This window comes from Littorina saxatilis, linkage group LG17 (genome assembly GCF_037325665.1).
Source record: "Littorina saxatilis isolate snail1 linkage group LG17, US_GU_Lsax_2.0, whole genome shotgun sequence".
In the NCBI taxonomy this organism is placed as follows: domain Eukaryota; kingdom Metazoa; phylum Mollusca; class Gastropoda; order Littorinimorpha; family Littorinidae; genus Littorina; species Littorina saxatilis.
The window spans coordinates 66,356,856-66,375,065 of record NC_090261.1 but is presented as its reverse complement, the minus strand read 5'-3'; the positions used below and the strand labels follow the sequence as shown (position 1 = coordinate 66,375,065).

The 18,210-nt window shown below is 43.9% G+C and overlaps 1 protein-coding gene across 3 annotated transcripts in view; it reads left to right on the top strand.

Moving 5' to 3' along the window:
* Positions 1 to 18,210, top strand: part of LOC138952221 (HEAT repeat-containing protein 5B-like) — a gene marked incomplete in the record, with an annotated part of 117,059 nt that overhangs the window by 97,987 nt on the left and 862 nt on the right. For all 3 annotated transcript variants that reach the window (XM_070323826.1, XM_070323824.1, XM_070323823.1), the window contains 14 exon segments: positions 443 to 546; positions 1,044 to 1,121; positions 2,020 to 2,088; positions 3,247 to 3,423; positions 3,763 to 3,958; positions 4,402 to 4,680; positions 4,962 to 5,124; positions 8,024 to 8,136; positions 8,583 to 8,731; positions 9,536 to 9,704; positions 10,257 to 10,481; positions 11,042 to 11,193; positions 11,741 to 11,957; positions 12,529 to 18,210. The exon segment at positions 12,529 to 18,210 is cut by the window's right edge and continues 862 nt beyond it. In XM_070323826.1, coding sequence (XP_070179927.1) covers positions 443 to 546; positions 1,044 to 1,121; positions 2,020 to 2,088; positions 3,247 to 3,423; positions 3,763 to 3,958; positions 4,402 to 4,680; positions 4,962 to 5,124; positions 8,024 to 8,136; positions 8,583 to 8,731; positions 9,536 to 9,704; positions 10,257 to 10,481; positions 11,042 to 11,193; positions 11,741 to 11,957; positions 12,529 to 12,854 — 2,417 coding nt within the window.

Sequence of the window (18,210 nt, the reverse complement as noted above, 5' to 3'; positions counted from 1 at the left end):
AATTTTCATTTAATTAATATACTTACCAACTCACATAGTTAATGCCCTCCCATCCTACCCCGCAATCGTTTTTTGTTAATGGTTGAAGGTGGTGTTTCATTGGGAATGAGTTTGCCGGTGATATGTGCCGCGCATGCGCGGGCTACCGGTGAGGGGAGGTAACTACCAGGGCCTTGTTGTCAAGGTTTTGTTTTGATTTGGGGGTTACCTCCCCCTGTTTCCAGGGTTAGTACTTCAATGTCTTACGCATCAAACTGAAGTTAATGCTATTTATGTGAGTTGGTAAGTATATTAATTAAATGAAAATTTATTAAGAAATTTTCGAGTTTGCCATGATGTTGCATATGATGGAAGTTTATACTGACAGAGTTAGTGTTTTGATAAATGCATACTTCTCAATAGACAGTGTTGATATAAGTGTTGTTACACCTGTGTGTTAAAGGGAGCTTCCTTGTGCTACACCTGAGTGACTTGATACGCATGTCCTTCATCGCCGCCACCTCCGACAGCAACCAGCTGAGACTGGCAGGCATGTCCGCACTCGAGGTAATTGCAGCTTCCTTCTTCTTGTTTTTAATGGCTGATAGGTGGTTGTTTATTTCCGATAAATGAGACTTAATCACTCTTTGAAGAGCAAATAACCAATTAAATGCTACACAACACACTCAGATGCAGAGGCATACTTGCGCACACATAATCACATCAAACACACCGTCTCTCTCTGTCCCTCCCTCGCTCTCTCTCTCGCTCTCAAGGTGATTGCAACCATCATTTCGGGGGTTTGGGAGAAAAATTTGAGACTGAAACAAGCACCACACAACACACATGCAGGTATGCACACAGGCATGCACACACCCATGTACAAACACATGCACGCACGCATGCACAACGCACACACACACACACACACACACACACACACACACACCCTCTCTCTGTCTTATTAATTTCTCTCTCTCTCTCTCTGAAAAATCCTGAGTATAGAATGCATTTGTACCGACTTACTCATGAGCGACAACACTAACTGGTGTGTGTGCTTTCAGGAGATCATCAGTGGCTTTGCCGAGGTGCCGGAGCCAGAGTTTCCTGGCTGTGTCATCCTGGAGCAGTACCAGGCACAGGTTCGTTAGTTGCTCACATACTGACAATGAACAGCTTGGATGCTCTCTGTACTCCGTGAGATATTGTTTACGCATTAATGTAGTAAAAAGCACTATTGGCCTTTTAAGGAATTAGATAAGCTGAAAGTTCCAATTCACCACGGCAAGCAGTCAGTGTGTTTATTTGAGGTATGTGTCCAAGTGGCGGGATGGTCTTATCCCATGTAAAAGCCTGGCCGTGTCTGAGATGTTGAAAGCTACAAGAGCGTTAAACGTCCGAGCACGGACGAAAACATCAACATAGCAAAAAGCAACGTGCTAGCAAAAATGGCGACCGAATGGAAGCCAGAACAACCACTGAAAGCTTCAAAGTCCAACGGACATAAGAAATTCTCAGCAGAAAACAAAAACAAGTCAAAGGACTAAAGGAAAGATCTCACCAGCTGGAAACAGCCAGAAAGCAGACGGGAGCCGAGGCCGGTGGGTGTCCGCAGACTCAAACAGCCAGAGCAAAGCAAAACACGACCTGTCCTCTCAAGTGATAGAAGTCGATTGATTGGTTATCACGTGGTAGGCACCAATGGTGACGTAGCTCACCCTAAGGGGAGGCAACCTAGTGTGGCAAGTACCATGGTGCTGTCACTTTTTTAGTTGGGGTTGCTTCCCTTATACCTAGACGGGTAGCTTTTATCAGACCTAGGCATCTCGAAGTGTGTCAATGCTAATCATGTGATTCGGGTAAGTATATTAATCAAAATTTTCGATTTTGATGATTCAGTGATGGAGTAAACTATTACGTTTACATATCTTAACCACATTTGTCAGTTGACAGCATGTCGCAGTGTTATAGAGCAGCTGTGTTGAGTATTTTTCTGCATATATCCTGGATTTGGAGAATGTGATTTCTGTTCCCACACAGGTGGGTGCAGCCTTGCGACCAGCCTTTGCTCCTGACACATCATCAGATGTCACTGCTGCTGCCTGTGAGGTGAGTCATGTTGGTGCTTACTGCTTGCAGCTGTTCTTTTTATACCTCAGTGGGAAAGTTTTTTTATACTACTTGTTCTGCATACAAATTTTGACAGGATGATTGATATTCTGCTTGCTGTCAGAAAGTGCGTTCTTGAAATGTTCACTACTTCCACTTTGATTTGTTGCCTAACTTAAGTAACTGCAGGAAGGTTAGGTTGTAGAGAGCAGCGTGAGATGTAAAGAAATGATGAGTATTTTGCATGTATTGTTAGGAAGGAGAGAGGCAGTATTTGGCTCAATGCATGGGCAAGAAAGTCTTCTTCTGCGTTCGTGGGCTGAAACTCCCACGTACACTCATGTTTTTTGCACGAGTGGAATTTTACGTGTATGACCGTTTTTTACCCCGCCATTTAGGCAGCCATACGCCGTTTTCGGAGGAAGCATGCTGGGTATTTTCGTGTTTCTATAACCCACCGAACTCTGACATGGATTACAGGATCTTTTTCGTGCGCACTTGGTCTTGTGCTTGCGTGTACACACGGGGGTGTTCGGACACCGAGGAGAGTCTGCACACAAAGTTGACTCTGAGAAATAAATGTCTCGCCAAACGTGGGGACGAACTCACGCTGACAGCGGCCAACTGGATACAAATCCAGCGCGCTACCGATTGAGCTACATCCCCGCCCCGGGCAAGAAAGTGTTTCAGTAGGTTTTCTGTTTGACACTTTAGAGCAGCGCCCCATTTGCTGGTGTTTTTACACCCCCGGTATAGGGGTGTGTATAGGTTTCGCTCGATGTGTTTGTTTGTTTGTTTGTTTGTTTGTGTTCGCATATAGATCTCAAGAATGAACGGACCGATCGTCACCAAACTTGGTGAACAGGTTCTATACATTCCTGAGACGGTCCTTACAAAAATTGGGACCAGTCAAACACACGGTTAGGGAGTTATTGGTGGATTAAAATTATACAAGGACTTATAGAGGCACATCTTAATGGTCAAAGGGAAATAACCATTCTCACTCAGTCACTGCCACCAACTGAGAAGGTTATTTCCCTTTGACGGGGGTGTTTTTCCTACCTCGTAGGAATTTCTTGTTTCCATTAGTTTCTCAGTCAACCATTCACCATTGTTCAAAGTCTTTAAGTGATAATTTCTTGTTCCTCCAACCAACAGGTGTGCAGCAAGTGGATCGGCAGCGGCGTGGCACGTGACCTCAACGACCTTCGTCGCGTGCACCAGCTGTTGGTGTCTTCGCTGGCCAAGCTGAACACGGGCAAGGCGCGCACACAGCTGTACAACGAGAGTGCCTCCACCATGGAGAAGCTGGCCGTCATTAGGGCCTGGGCTGAGGTCAGAGGACATGATGATTTAGTTTTATAATTGGAGAACATTTTTTAGGTCCAAATCTTTGTTTACTTTTTGCAGAACAAAGCTCAACTCAAGGAAGAATGTGAAAGTTTACCTGTGGTTGTAAATTGATCTTTCTTGAAACCTATTGAAAGTGGAAGTTTGAAAACTCAGAAATGCAGTGTTATGATGCCTTTGATCCATGAAAGTGACTAGTATTTGAGATGGAATCTTTATATTCTTGCAAAGATTAGTTGAACTTTTAGGAGATACGTAGTGGTTATTGTTGCTAAAACAGGCATCGCACTTGCATCACTGAAAAGGAAAATGCTCTCCATGCAGGTGTACATCGTGGCGATCCATCGAGAGAAGGAGAGCCAGGTGGCCACACTGTGCGTGAAGAAAGACAACGAGGATTACGACGCGTACGAACACAGCGGGGAGAGTCTGCTCAGTCTGGTGCAGCCGGAACTGGCCAACCTGTCCTCTCATTGGTTCCACGCTCTGAAAGATCACGCCTTGCTGTCGCTGCCCCCTGGTGAGCTACATGTCTGTGTCTTGGACTTTTGTTACATTATTTGATCAAATAAGAAAGAATCAGCAGTTATAAGTCCCATGCTTTTAGACATCATGTACTGGCGATGATGATGTTTTGGTTGATTTGTGTTTTGAAAATTGTATAGAGCTTGGATGAGAGTTGGGAAGAGGTTATGAGTAAAGGACTGAGCTAGATATAGGTAAAGTATGCAGCCACTGGTTTCTGGAAAACTGAACCATGCTGTGATTAGTCATCAGCAGTTGTGTACTCGAGCTGTATGCATAGGGATGGTGGCATTGCAACTAGAACTGGTCGAACATCAAGCCCCGTCTCAGCTGGCTGCATATTGCTGGGTGTGAAAGAAGACAGGTTTAGATGCAGAGTTTGTTTTCAACAAAGTGACCTTTTGAAAAAGAATTCATTGTGTTGTTTTTCTTTGACAGAGTTCTGGAGCCAGCTGCCCCAGGAGGGCGGTGCTTTCTACCACCCGGACACCATGGACACTGCGCGCGGTCACTACAAGCGCTGCTGGCCGCCTATCCTCTACGCGCTGGCCATCTGGCTCAACGAGAAGGGCTTCGCTCAGCTGAGCGGCGGCGGCGAGGAGACGTCACCAGAGGGCAACAAGCCGGCCCTGGGGTCATTGACGCTGCAACCAGCCAACGCCCTGGCCAACATGAAGCCTGAGGACGTCAACAAGGATCGCCTCCATCTCATCCTGGGTGAGGCTTCGTTACTGGTGATATCGGGTTTTCTTGTGCTGCTTTGTGGATGGTTGATGCTTTCTATGTGGCGTCATTAAGGCTTTTTAGTAGCTTCAAACAGAAATGTCTGTTTCCAAAGATTGCTCTTGTGTTGTATTGTCATGTATGTTTCAGGTATTTAAGTCACTGTGTTCATGGAAGATGCAGTGACTAAGAGTTTGTCCCAAACCATCCGGTATCTGCATGGAAGTAAAGGTCCTGTACGTCCTGTAACTAATTCTTTGCTGTGTGATCCCCAGGTATATGCATGGAGTCCCTGTGTTCCACGACTGCCGTCCTGACAGAGGACACAGTGATTCAGTGCCTCAAGGCGCTCTACGTGTTGCTGGACTCGGGCTGGCCACGCAGGAAGCTGGGGGAAGACCCCGTGCTGTGCAAGGAGCTGCTCAACGTCATGCACAGGTCACCATTACTTTCTTTCTATAATGTTTGGAAGATCAGTCATAATGATGATGATGATGATGATGATGATGATGATGATGATGATGATGATGATGATGCAAAATACTGCTGTCCTTGATTTGATTAGTTGGCCATCCAGAAGGTTCTATTAAATTACATATTCTTACTCCGAATCACATATAGCATTGACATAGTCTGAGATGCTAGGTACTGAAAAACGCTTACCCGTCTAACAAAATTAAAGGGAAGCAACCCCATCACCAAAAAGGCTAACGTAGCCATAGTAACGAGCCGGTACCCTGGGAGTTACCTCCCATATGGTGGATACTACGTCACTTCCTATCACAACACGTTGCAAGTCATACGACTTTCAGCGTCCCAAGAGAGAGGTTGTTGAATTTCTTGCGCTCCCGTGGCTGCCTTATGTGAGTTCCTCACCTGCCGGCCACGGTACTCGTCTTTCTCCCGTGCGAGCTCCTATTTGGTGAGCTCGTTCATGTTTGTTTCTACGAACTTTTTCGCTTGGGGGGGGCGCAGCCTGCCTTTCCCCTGGATTCGGCCCGTGCTCACGAGACCAGGGCATGGGCTTCATCTCTAGCCGTTCTACGCTCCAAACGGCTGGACGAAGTGCTGTCTACAGCATATTGGCGTTCCGAAGATATCTTCATTAATTATTATCTTCGGGACGTCGCTGCTCTGCGCCAGGACGGCTCTCACGGGCTGCCTGCCTTGATTGCAGCTGGCCAGTTTCTGGCCAGGATTTGATGGTGAGTTTGATGTATTTTCTTGCCCACCGCCATGTTGATGTAATCTGCTATATGTGATTCGGAGTAAGAATATGTAATTTAATGGAACATTTTTAAGTAAATTTTCATTTGATTAATATACTTACCCGAATCACATAGTGTAGGCCCTCCCGCCTGCCCTGCTTATGGTTTTAGTCTTGTTAAAGCCGTATGATTTGCAACGTGTTGTGATAGGAAGTGACGTAGTATCCACCATATGGGAGGTAACTCAATCAATCAATCAATATCAATATGAAGCTTATATCGCGCGTATTCCGTGGGTACAGTTCTAAGCGCAGGGATTTATTTTTTTTTATTTTTTTATTTTATGCAATTTATATCGCGCACATATTCAAGGCGCAGGGATTTATTTATGCCGTGTGAGATGGAATTTTTTTACACAATACATCACGCATTCACATCGGCCAGCAGATCGCAGCCATTTCGGCGCATATCCTACTTTTCACGGCCTATTATTCCAAGTCACACGGGTATTTTGGTGGACATTTTTATCTATGCCTATACAATTTTGCCAGGAAAGACCCTTTTGTCAATCGTGGGATCTTTAACGTGCACACCCCAATGTAGTGTACACGAAGGGACCTCGGTTTTTCGTCTCATCCGAAAGACTAGCACTTGAACCCACCACCTAGGTTAGGAAAGGGGGGAGAAAATTGCTGACGCCCTGACCCAGGGTCGAACTCGCAACCTCTCGCTTCCGAGCGCAAGTGCGTTACCACTCGGCCACCAAGACCAACTCCCAGGGTACCGGCTCGTTACCATGGCTACGTTAGCCTTTTTGGTGATGGGGTTGCTTCCCTTTAATTTTGTTAGACAGGTAAGCGTTTTTCAGTACCTAGCATCTCAGACTATGTCAATGCTATATGTGATTCGGGTAAGTATATTAGTCAAATGAAAATTTACTTAAAAATTTTCCATTTGTTTTTTGATTCATGATCCAATAGGCAAGATGCTTCCGGCATTCATCAAATGCCCCCCTCCCTGGCCCCTTTCCTGTCACCGTTTATGTGAATGGTATAACTCCTCATCCCATGTTAGTCTTCATTCAGTATCACTTAAGATATCAGTAGACTGTATAGTTGCATTGTGTGTGTGTGTGTGTGTGTGTGTGTGTGTGTGTGTGTGTGTGTGTGTGTGTGTGTGTGGGTGAATGGTATAACTCCTCATCCCATGTTAGCCTTCATTCAGCATCACTTAAGATATCAGTAGACTGTATAGTTGCATTGTGTGTGTGTGTGTGTGTGTGTGTGTGTGTGTGTGTGTGTGTGTGTGTGTGTGTGAATGGTATAACTCCTCATCCCATGTTAGTCTTCATTCAGCATCACTTAAGATATCAGTAGACTGTATAGTTGCATTGTGTGTGTGTGTGTGTGTGTGTGTGTGTGTGTGTGTGTGTGTGTGTGTGTGTGTGTGTGTAAATGGTATAACTCCTCATTCCATGTTAGTCTTCATTCAGCATCACTTAAGATATCAGTAGACTGTATAGTTGCAGTGTGTGTGTGTGTGTGTGTGTGTGTGTGTGTGTGTGTGTGTGTGTGTGTGTGTGTGTGTGTGTGTGTGTGTGTGTGTGTGTGAATGGTATAACTCCTCATCCCATGTTAGCCGTCATTCAGCATCACTTAAGATATCAGTAGACTGTATAGTTGCATTGTGTGTGTGTGTGTGTGTGTGTGTGTGTGTGTGTGTGTGTGTGTGTGTGTGTGTAAATGGTATAACTCCTCATTCCATGTTAGTCTTCATTCAGCATCACTTAAGATATCAGTAGACTGTATAGTTGCATTGTGTGTGTGTGTGTGTGTGTGTGTGTGTGTGTGTGTGTGTGTGTGTGTGTGTGTGTGTGTGTGTAAATGGTATAACTCCTCATTCCATGTTAGTCTTCATTCAGCATCACTTAAGATATCAGTAGACTGTATAGTTGCATTTTGTGTGTGTGTGTGTGTGTGTGTGTGTGTGTGTGTGTGTGTGTGTGTGTGTGTGTGTGTGTGTGTGTGTGTGTGTGAATGGTATAACTCCTCATCCCATGTTAGCCTTCATTCAGCATCACTTAAGATATAAGTAGACTGTATAGTTGCATTGTGTGTGTGTGTGCACAGGGTGATCCTGACCAAGGAGAGCGTGGAGTCACACCAGCACGCGGTCAGTGTGGTCAAGCAGGTGGTCAGGGCAGCCAAGGAAATCATCAACTCTCACAGAGCCATGGCTAAAGGTACTGCTCTCCTTCTGGTGTGTTAGAGAGACAGACAGAGACAGACAGATCCAGCGCACGCACACACGCACGCACGCACGCACATACATACATACATACACACACACACACAGACACAGACACACACACACACACACACACACACACACACACACACACACACACACACACACACACACACACACACACACACACACACACACACACACACACACACACACACACACACACACACACACACACACACACACACACACACACACACACACACAGGGGCAGGCTGGCATACAGAGGGTGTGTGTGTGTGTGTGTGCGTGCGTGCCTGTGTGTGTGTGTGTGTCATTGAGTCTGTTTTACAAGAATGAATCTGCATATCAAAGACTAGGTGACAGCTACAATACATACCAGCACTCAGTGAATTCACACATCAATGCCTGATTCTGCAGATAAAGGCGTGACGTCTCCAGCCACGACCGAGAGCAGCACAGACTCCATGGACACCACAGACAGCTCCGCGCCAGACGCTGCTTTGGGGGAGGGGGGCACCACGGGCGACTTCCAGATGGAGAGATCGGTCGTCTTTGCCACACTAGAGGTCAGTCAAACTTACTGATACTTTTTGTTGTTGTTGTTGTTGCCATGCACATCATTGTTGGGCTTTTAATCAATACTGATACTTTCTGATACTGACCACACAACTAAACTAACAAAGTAGACCTGACAATAGAGGAATCCTTCTGTTGTCCTATGTCTTGAAGCTTCACAATAGCGAAAGTCAGTCATGGCAGTTGTGCTGTTTGAGCTGGGCTGGCCTGTCAACATTAGCAGAGCAGTTATGAAAAAGACAAATGGCTGAAAGACAGAAGAAAAATAACATCTGCGTCCTAAGGCCTTGGTGGTCTCTTGGTTAAAGCAGAACTTTAATTCAGTGTCGATAACTCAACATGTACAACAACATTTGAACACTTACACACTGGAACCCCTCTTTTCGTTAAAACCCCCCAATTTAAGACTCCCTCCCTTTTAAGACTCCCTCCCTTTTAAGACTCCCTCCCTTTTAAGACTCCCTCCCTTTTAAGACTCCCTCCCTTTTAAGACTCCCTCCCTTTTAAGACTCCCTCCCTTTTAAGACTCCCTCCCTTTTAAGACTCCCTCCCTTTTAAGACTCCCTCCCTTTTAAGACTCCCTCCCTTTTAAGACTCCCTCCCTTTGAAGACTCCCTCCCTTTTAAGACTCCCTCCCTTTTAAAACTCCCTCCCTTTTAAGACCCTGCATTCTCACATGTTCTGTTCATAACCTCTGACCTGATTTTCTCAGATTTTTGAATGTCTTAAAAGGGGGTTTCACTGTATTAGTGTATCCAATTTAACAGTCACTTTTTATCTGTGACGTTGTACAGGTGTGTCTGTGCGGCTTGGTGCGACACCTGCCAGCCCTGAACCCAGCGGCGCCCAGCACCGGCTTCCAGGTTCCCACCAACCTGTCCCGCTTGTCGGACACCACCTTCGCCCTCCTCTCCTCCGTCGTGCTGCTGATGCCCGACCTCATGCACCTGTGTTCCCCCATGGGTCAGTGCACATCACCTTTTGCTCATAGTGTTTTGCACTTTTTGTATGTAAAGTACGTAATCAGGTACCTAACTCCTTTATCCGTTTGTTTTGGTTGAATTGTGACAACTGTTGTTCTTCTTTCTGTTCTGTCATTTGTCCTCTTCTTTTATCCACTCTGTTTTGTGTTCCTGAGGAAGACCTGAGGGTCGAAACGTCAAATATTGTGATTTGTATCGTCATTGTTATACACATGAGTACAGTATTTTTGGGCCCTTTTATTTCTCGTTCTCATGCGCAGTGAACACTGTTCTACCTGATGAAGGTTCAAAAAAGAAGGAAAGTATAAATCCATGATGTAAGTTAATTCATAATCAGTATCAAGCAAATTAGTTTGTGGTCCAGTGTATGCCTAGCAGAGTGTTTCACCTGTTAGTGAAGAAAAGTTTGTTAAGAGAGAGACTGAACATTTTTGCTCTTTTGAGGTAGGTATGGAGGTCAGCTTCTCACCTTAGCCCTGAAGAAAAAGTGTTTTTGTGAAAGCTGTACTTTACTTTAATCTTCCCTTTTCAGGTGGTGTAACTATTTTACCCACAATCCTCCACCTGACAACGAGCGTAGCGCGAGAGCTGGCGGCGAGATCGGCGGAGATGAAAGCGCCGACTGTGATCTCTGCCTGCCTGCAGACGCTCAAACTGCTCTGCACGCACGACATGATGAAAGAGGAAACCGTGGCCTCTGATTGGCTGCGTCTGCTTCAGAGTGCTGTGGCCACCCTGCTGCATTATGGGAAGCCAGGTCAGTTGATCTTGGTATGCTGAGAATTGTTGACTGAAAGATTTGAATTTAGTGAAGGGCAGCTTGAATGTGCAGAAGTTGGAGTTTATAAGTGTGTCTGTGTGAGGGTTTGATTGCATGCATCTGCCTGCTATACGGAAAAGACTATATGTCAGTGTCTGTTCTGCATTTTGTGTTCTTAAACTAGATCTGCCCGATGCATCATCATTTGCTGTTTGTGAAACCATGGTAATCTGTGCTCGATAGAGATTTCAGAAACTAACGCTTCAGTAAAAGTCTTTCAGTGTAGACAAAAAACAAGTGTGTGGGTGTGTATTTTAAGCAGAACATGACCTACTCAGGATCTGTAGTAAGTCAAGAAACTGTATGAGCTCCTTGAACCAGGAAGCGTGAGAAAGAAAGACCCTTAGTCTTCTCAAAAACCATTACAAGTCATTACCATCCTGAACAAGTCAGCGACATCCTGACAAAAATTTGATGAAGAATTTACCAAAACTTGATTCTGTTGTGTTTTGTTTTTGTTTTTGATCTTCTCACAGACGTCTGATATGCATTTTCAGGTGAGCACGGTGCCGGCATAGACCAGGGGGTGCTGGTTCAGATGGTGACGGTGTTCATCGTGTCGTGTCCAAGGGAGACCACTGGTGCTGCCAACCTACAGGAGCCTGTCCTCGATTGCTTCCGTGAAGCGTGGGACAGCAACAGTGTGGAGGTAACGTTGCAATCGCCGCTGTTTTCATGTTCCGCAACACAAAAGCATCTGATTCTGGCCTTTACAAGTTTCTGGCTGTTGATTCCTTATACAACTAAGGAGATGTGCTCTAGAAACTGTACCAACTTGTGGAGTTGTGATCTTACTGGTATGGAAAATATTCCGAAATAAAATACAATTTTATTGACTATGGAAAATATTCTGAAATGAAATACAATGTCAATGAGTATGCAACAAATTCCAAAATGAAATACAAAAGTATGGAACACATTCTGAAATTAAATACAATTTCAAGAAGAGCGGTTGATGTTAATATCAAAGACAAAACACTTCGAGTTTAGATGTTGGCCAGTATTTATGACTGAGGAAGGGAAGTAAAGGTGACATTGTAAGCCAGCTGTCACAAGGGAAAGCTGTATCAGTCCAGAGGGTAGTGTCAGCAGTCGGTAGTGCTGAATTTTTTTTTAGGTGTGAATTAAAAACATCTTGTGTGTGTGCTGGTCGCTTTCTTCAGATTCTCTTCACGTATCTTTGACTCTGGTTGCAGGTGCGACTGAAGTGTGTGCAGTCATTCGTGTCCATCCTGCAGCACCCAGACCGCCAGGTGGCGCCACCGTTCATCCACGGTCTGGCGCCTCGCATGATGGAGCACCTGCACGCGGCGGCCACCAGCACCACGCCGCCCGGCGACCAGGGGATGCGACTCTTGCTGGAGGAAGTGGCCATGATGGAGACGCTGGTCGCTCTCGCTGAAGACAACAAACGTAAGTTTGTGTGTGCGTGCATGCATGTGTGTTTGTGTGAGAGAGAGAGAGATTAAGAGTGAGTTTGTGTGTGTGTTTGTGAGTGTGTGTGAGAGTGAGTGTTTGTGTGTGTGTGTGTGTGTGTGTGTGTGTGTGTGTGTGTGACAGAGTGAGTGTGTGTGTGTGTGTGTGTGTGTGTGTGTGTGTGTGTGTGTGTGTGTGTGTGTAAGTTGGTCCAGGTGAGGGGATCCAATCCTCCTCCCCTTCAGATTAGATTATTTTCAAGGCTGTTTCTTCTTTGTCCTCCATTTCCATGGCGTCCAATAATTTGAAAAATGATCATTTGACATGAATAAGAAGCTGTCTTTACAAAAAAATTAATATTGCTCCCTCAGCCAAAATTGTCCACTGAGCTGCAAAAAGAGTCAGCGTCCTTGCTTCCATTGCATGCTAGCACCCAGGTGACTGATACTTCCATTGCATGCTAGCACCCAGGTGACTGATACTTCCATTGCATGCTGGCACCCAGGTGACTGATACTTCCATTGCATGCTGGCACCCAGGTGACTGATACTGGTGTTGTTTCCCCCAGGTGTGACGATGGTGGCTGTCTTCGTTCCCATCCTGGTGTCCATGCTGCTGGACGAGAACACGGTCACCAGCGCCAGCACCGCCCGCCGCGCCCTCAACGACACCGCCCTCAACAAGTTGCTGCGACTCGGCCAGCAGTACCCCGACCACTTCAAGCAGGTCATGGCCGCCTCTGGTCATCTGCGACCCCGTCTCGCAGCCGCCGTCAAACTCAACCAAGCGGCACAAGAGCAGGCCAAGGCGAGGTCAGCGGCTAAGGCGGCCGCTCCCGTCAAGAAACCCACCATCCAGCTCAGCATGGACTTCAGCAAAAAGTACAGCAGTTAACTACAGGGAGGGGTGTGGATAGTGACTGTACTGTGCTGCTCAGCATGGACTTAAGCAAAATGTACAGCAGTTAACTACAGGGAGGGGTGTGGATAGTGACTGTACTGTGCTGGGGATTGGTTGCGTGAACGTTTAGGAAAGGTACAGGGGTTAGTTGATTGGACAAAGACTAGTAACTAGGGCTTGCTTCTGTACTGGGCTGTACGGCAGTTGTATCAACTTGCGCACCGTTCATGGACTTGAGCAAAATGTACAGAGCGGTTAATTAGCAAATTGTACAGAGCGGTTAATTAGCAAAATGTACAGAGCGGTTAATTAGCAAAATGTACAGAGCGGTTAATTAGCAAAATGTACAGAGCGGTTCATTATTGGGGTTGGTGTGTAAAACAACTGGGGCCCAGCAATGCTGTGATTCGGTTCTCTTGACTTGGACAAACAACACAGTGGCTATATATAGGTAATGGATGTGTTCGGCAACCAGAGGTTGCTTCTCTGTAGCTCTGCATAGTAGGTGAAGAAATGGAGTGTGTATACGGCTGTGAGAGATAGCATTTGTAGTCGATTGTACGGTGGTGTGGGAAAGGTGCGTGGTTGTGTGTGCTTGACACTGGGTTGAACATGGCGGGTGGGTCTCCCACAGACACTAGATGTCTTGGAGTCATCTACAGCATGGATGTGGACTTCAATAGAAGGAACACGCCACAATTCTGGTATTGAAATCGCTAATTGTGAGCTGAAGCTGTGGAGTCACGGCTTGGCAGTGAAAGTAGGTCAGCGTGTTGTGCATAAAACTGAAAGCCCTCACAAAAAAACGCGTGCATCGTCAGGGCTTTGGCTGTTGAATCCGCTTCGTGAGACAGGATGCTGCACAAGTGTTTGTGCGTTTTGCATGAAACTGTCATGATACTCGTCACAAAAGTTTACCACTTAAGCTAGGTTCGTGGAGTGAAGTGTTTGAGTTCAAAACATAAAACTTTGTATAACCGCCTAAAATGAAATGTACGAATACCTCCTCATATATCATGCCAAAGATGTAGTGCTCGAAGGCTTCAGCTTTTTAGTTCAGACGTTGTTGCAAGCAAGTCCCAACACAAACAGAAAACTTCACGAAATAATCTCGGCTGCACTAAAATAACAAGACTAGCAGATTGGTAATAAAGTCAGTGAAAATAGCAGTTATACTGTGGAAAAAATGTAAGTCCGTTTTTAAGCTTTTTTTATGTGCATTTTAATTTAATGATGCTGAATTCAAATTAATGATGTTGGGTTGTAATTAATGATGTTGGATTCTAATTAATGATGCTGGATTCTAATTAATGTTGGATTGTAATTAATGATGTTGGATTGTAATTAAGGATGCTGGATTGTAATTAATGATGTTGGATTGTAATTAATGATGTTGGATTGTATTATTAATGATGCTGGATTGTAATTAATGATGTTAGATTGTAATTAATGATGTTGGATTGTAAAGTAAGCTTGTGTAGAAGAAAGTCTGAGTGATGAATGAACAAAGAAAAAAATGTCTGTAAATAATAATAATAATATACAACGCTGATTTGAATGACTTGAAAGCGTGTGTGAGAAGTGTGTATGTGTACATGCAGTCACTTAGTCTCCATGCCGGAATCAGCTGTGTCATTTGTAGTTGATTGCTTGTGATACCTGTCACAAAAAGAAAGAGAGAGGGAGTGCGTTTTACGTGAATACTTATTGCACAAAGCTGCTTTTGTACAATTTCAGCTGGACTACTTGTTGATGTCACAACGCACTTAACGAGGGGGGTCTGGAACAATGACCTGTACATTCAAACCGCCAGGTAGTAGGCATCGTATGCATCAACATCAAACCGCCAGGTAGTAGGCATCGTATGCATCAACATCAAACCGCCAGGTAGTAGGCATCGTATGCATCAACATCAAACCGCCAGGTAGTAGGCATCGTATGCATCAACATCAAACCGCCAGGTAGTAGGCATCGTATGCATCAACATCAAACCGCCAGGTAGTAGGCATCGTATGCATCAACATCAAACCGCCAGGTAGTAGGCATCTTATGCATCAACATCAAACCTGTCTTTGACGTATGAATTGAATTTGAATTGAACTTAATTTAACAAGGATTCAGATTTAAGGCTACGCCTTTTCTTACAATCTGTCCTTGAGACGCACAGACACACAATGATAAAATTGAAAAATTAAAAGTTAAAAAGTTTACCAACAAAAGGAGGTCAGAAAACTTCAGCACGTGATGATAAAGATGATGATGATGAAGATGAGGCATGAAGAGCATACATATGTGGTTATTCATAAAATCATATGCATACTATGCAAGTAATTATATTTACAAGCTGGTAGCAATCGAACATGTAGCAATAGTACAACAAAAATATGTTCAGAATATACAATGCACAGCATATCTTTGGCGTAATACTAAGTGTGGTAAATCAAAACGCGTTAAACTACTCAGACATTAAGTGTTTTTTGACACATTTTTTAAAACTTTTTAATGACTTTAAGTGCTTAAAGGATGATGGAAGTGAATGCCTTTGGTGCAGTATGCGTTTATTGTTTGCTTTGCTCACATCTAGTTGTTGCATCATGCATCATGTGTTCTTCACACTCAATGTAAGGCATCCCGTGGACAGCACAATTTAATCATGTTTTTTGAGCTGAATATTTATGTTGAGGTCACTGCCATGGTTTGTGTACAAACCTGATTTTTCTTTATGGTCAGCTGTACACAGTTAGATTTTAAGTCTGATGAATGTGAGAAACGGTAAGCGTTGTGGTGTAAATTTACTTGAACTTGATAGATATTCAGAGCTGCTTGAAGAGCAAATATTTGGCTTGTATATTTGTTGGTATGCTCTGTTTGACAAAACGCTTTAATACTCGGAGGTATGTATAGCGTATGTTATTTTGCTCGTTGTGATGCACACATGTTGTACCTTAATTCACGGTGTTTTTAGTTTTGACAAGTTTTATCATGTCACCTGTGTTGCATTGATTGTGATTTTATGTTGAAATCGCCATGGAAATAAAATTGTGCTTTAAGAAGTCATGTCCAAGCAAGATGTAAAAAAAACTTTGGCTGTGTTGTGTTTATATTTAAGATGTGTAAGAAAGCTAGCTTTATTGGGGTTTGTTTAATATATATATGCTTCTTTATACATAGTCATACAAGTGAGATAATGTTTAGATAAGTTGAGCTTTATATCTGGGCTTCCCATGTAGTAACGGAATAAGAGTAGAAAATGTAACATGCAGATTTTGTTAGCTCAGTCTCAAGAGTTCTTAAAACAATCCACCAAGAACAAGAGAAAAACATTAACACAGATTAAAGAAAATAAAAGCTTCGCTCAGAACATTTTCATAGCTTGGCTCAAGTCAATAAACAATGAAAGTAATCCCACCAAAAAATGTGTATGTATGATCTGTTAACACCCAGAACGTGACAGTGTCCTATCATTTCAAGTGACAAGAAAATGTTTGCAGTACCCTAACCCTAACCCCAGCTTGGCAGGAGTCCCTAGCAAGGCAGAGTTATGGGAAAAGCTACACATATATATAGTGAGGCAAGGGTGATTCAAACAAGCTAGGTCACATTGATGAGAGCGATATGTGCTGGGACAGAACTTTGGTTGTGTATCGGAGTAATTAGAGATCAAAGAGGAAGATTCAAATGTTCAGGAATCGAACAACATCCATTTTATGAGAATTCTCTACACATGTATCCATGTATGGTATTTTGCAGTTAATTAAAGCTACGCAAACTAATCAAGAACCCAGCTTTCCTCGTTAACCAGTTTTTTTTAAAACTTGTTGTAATGTTGGTATGATTGAAGTTAGATACACGTATGGTACACATGGGAAATGAATTTAGCTTCATATCTTTTTTGTCACCCCCCGCGGGTTAGGGGGAAGAATTTACCCGATGCTCCCCAGCATGTTGTAAGAGCCGACTAATGGATTCTGTTTCTCCTTTTACCCTTGTTAAGCGTTTCTTGTATAGAATATAGTCAATGTTTGTAAAGATTTTAGTCAAGCAGTATGTAAGAAATGTTAAGTCCTTTGTACTGGAAACTTGCATTCTCCCAGTAAGGTAATATATTGTACTACGTTGCAAGCCCCTGGAGCAATTTTTTGATTAGTGCTTTTGTGAACAAGAAACAATTAACAAGTGGCTCTATCCCATCCCCCCCCCCCCCCCCCCCCCCCCCCCCCCCCCCCCCCCCTTTCCCCGTCGCGATATAACCTTCGTGGTTGAAAACGACGTTAAACACCAAATAAAGAAAGATCTTTTTTGTCGTTTTTTTTTCTCTCTCCACTTTGCTTCAGTCTTATCTTCATCTCTCTATCTTTCCACCATCCTTGCTCTCTTACGGGACAGAAAATGCATGTAACAGACTAGGTTTTTGAGGAGACACTGGAAGCTAAGAATGATAAAAAGTATTTACATGTACCGTACTTTTTGGACTATAAGGCGTAACTTTTTTCCTCGACATGAACCCCTGTGCCCTGTTGACCGGTATCGCCTTATGTATGGTACCTTAGAAGAACAAAGGCATTACTAAAAGTCAGTGGTTGCTTGCACTTGCAAGCAGAAAAGTAGTGATAAAAGGATACAATTTGTTTTCATGTTGATTGCATGTCTTTTCACACACAGTGAAATATCTTCTTTTGCACAAGAAAGCTGTTTTGTGATGTGGCGTACATTCCTGCTTTCCTGTGTCTTGATCTTTTGTGCTTTCATGTTGTGACGCTTTGCACGGCCGTCTCATGTCATGCTTTGCAGAATCATTGTTCATCACATACAGGTTGAACACAAATTCCACCAAGAAGCTTGAGGCTTCAGTTGCTATAGCGCCAATGCATATTTTGCCATTTTTGTGATATTTTAGCTACTCTTCTTTGAATGTTCTCAGCTGTTGTCTTTTCTTGCTGTCACTGTCGAAAGGATATGATTGTGTGTGTGTGTGTGTGTGTGTGTGTGAGAGAGAGGGAGAGAGGATGTATTTCAGTTCCTATCCTCATGGTTTGTCTTGAAGATGTTCATATTCATTTCCTGTTCAAGCACATATTGGGATACGCTTGGTTTATCATACTCTGACCACATGCAAGACAGTGGTTTGCTTCTTGTATTGAGATGAATGTTTACATGCAGACTCTTACTGTAACATTGTCCGTGCAATTTGTTTTGGTCAGCTTGATTCACTGCAGGACAACATTTGGATACCGAGTCAAATCCGTAATGGATCAAACTGACTTAAGACTCCCATGCAAAAACCGAAGAGATGGTTGTAACACATTTTGATGGTTATACATGTATTCTGAAAAACACAAAGCTAACATGA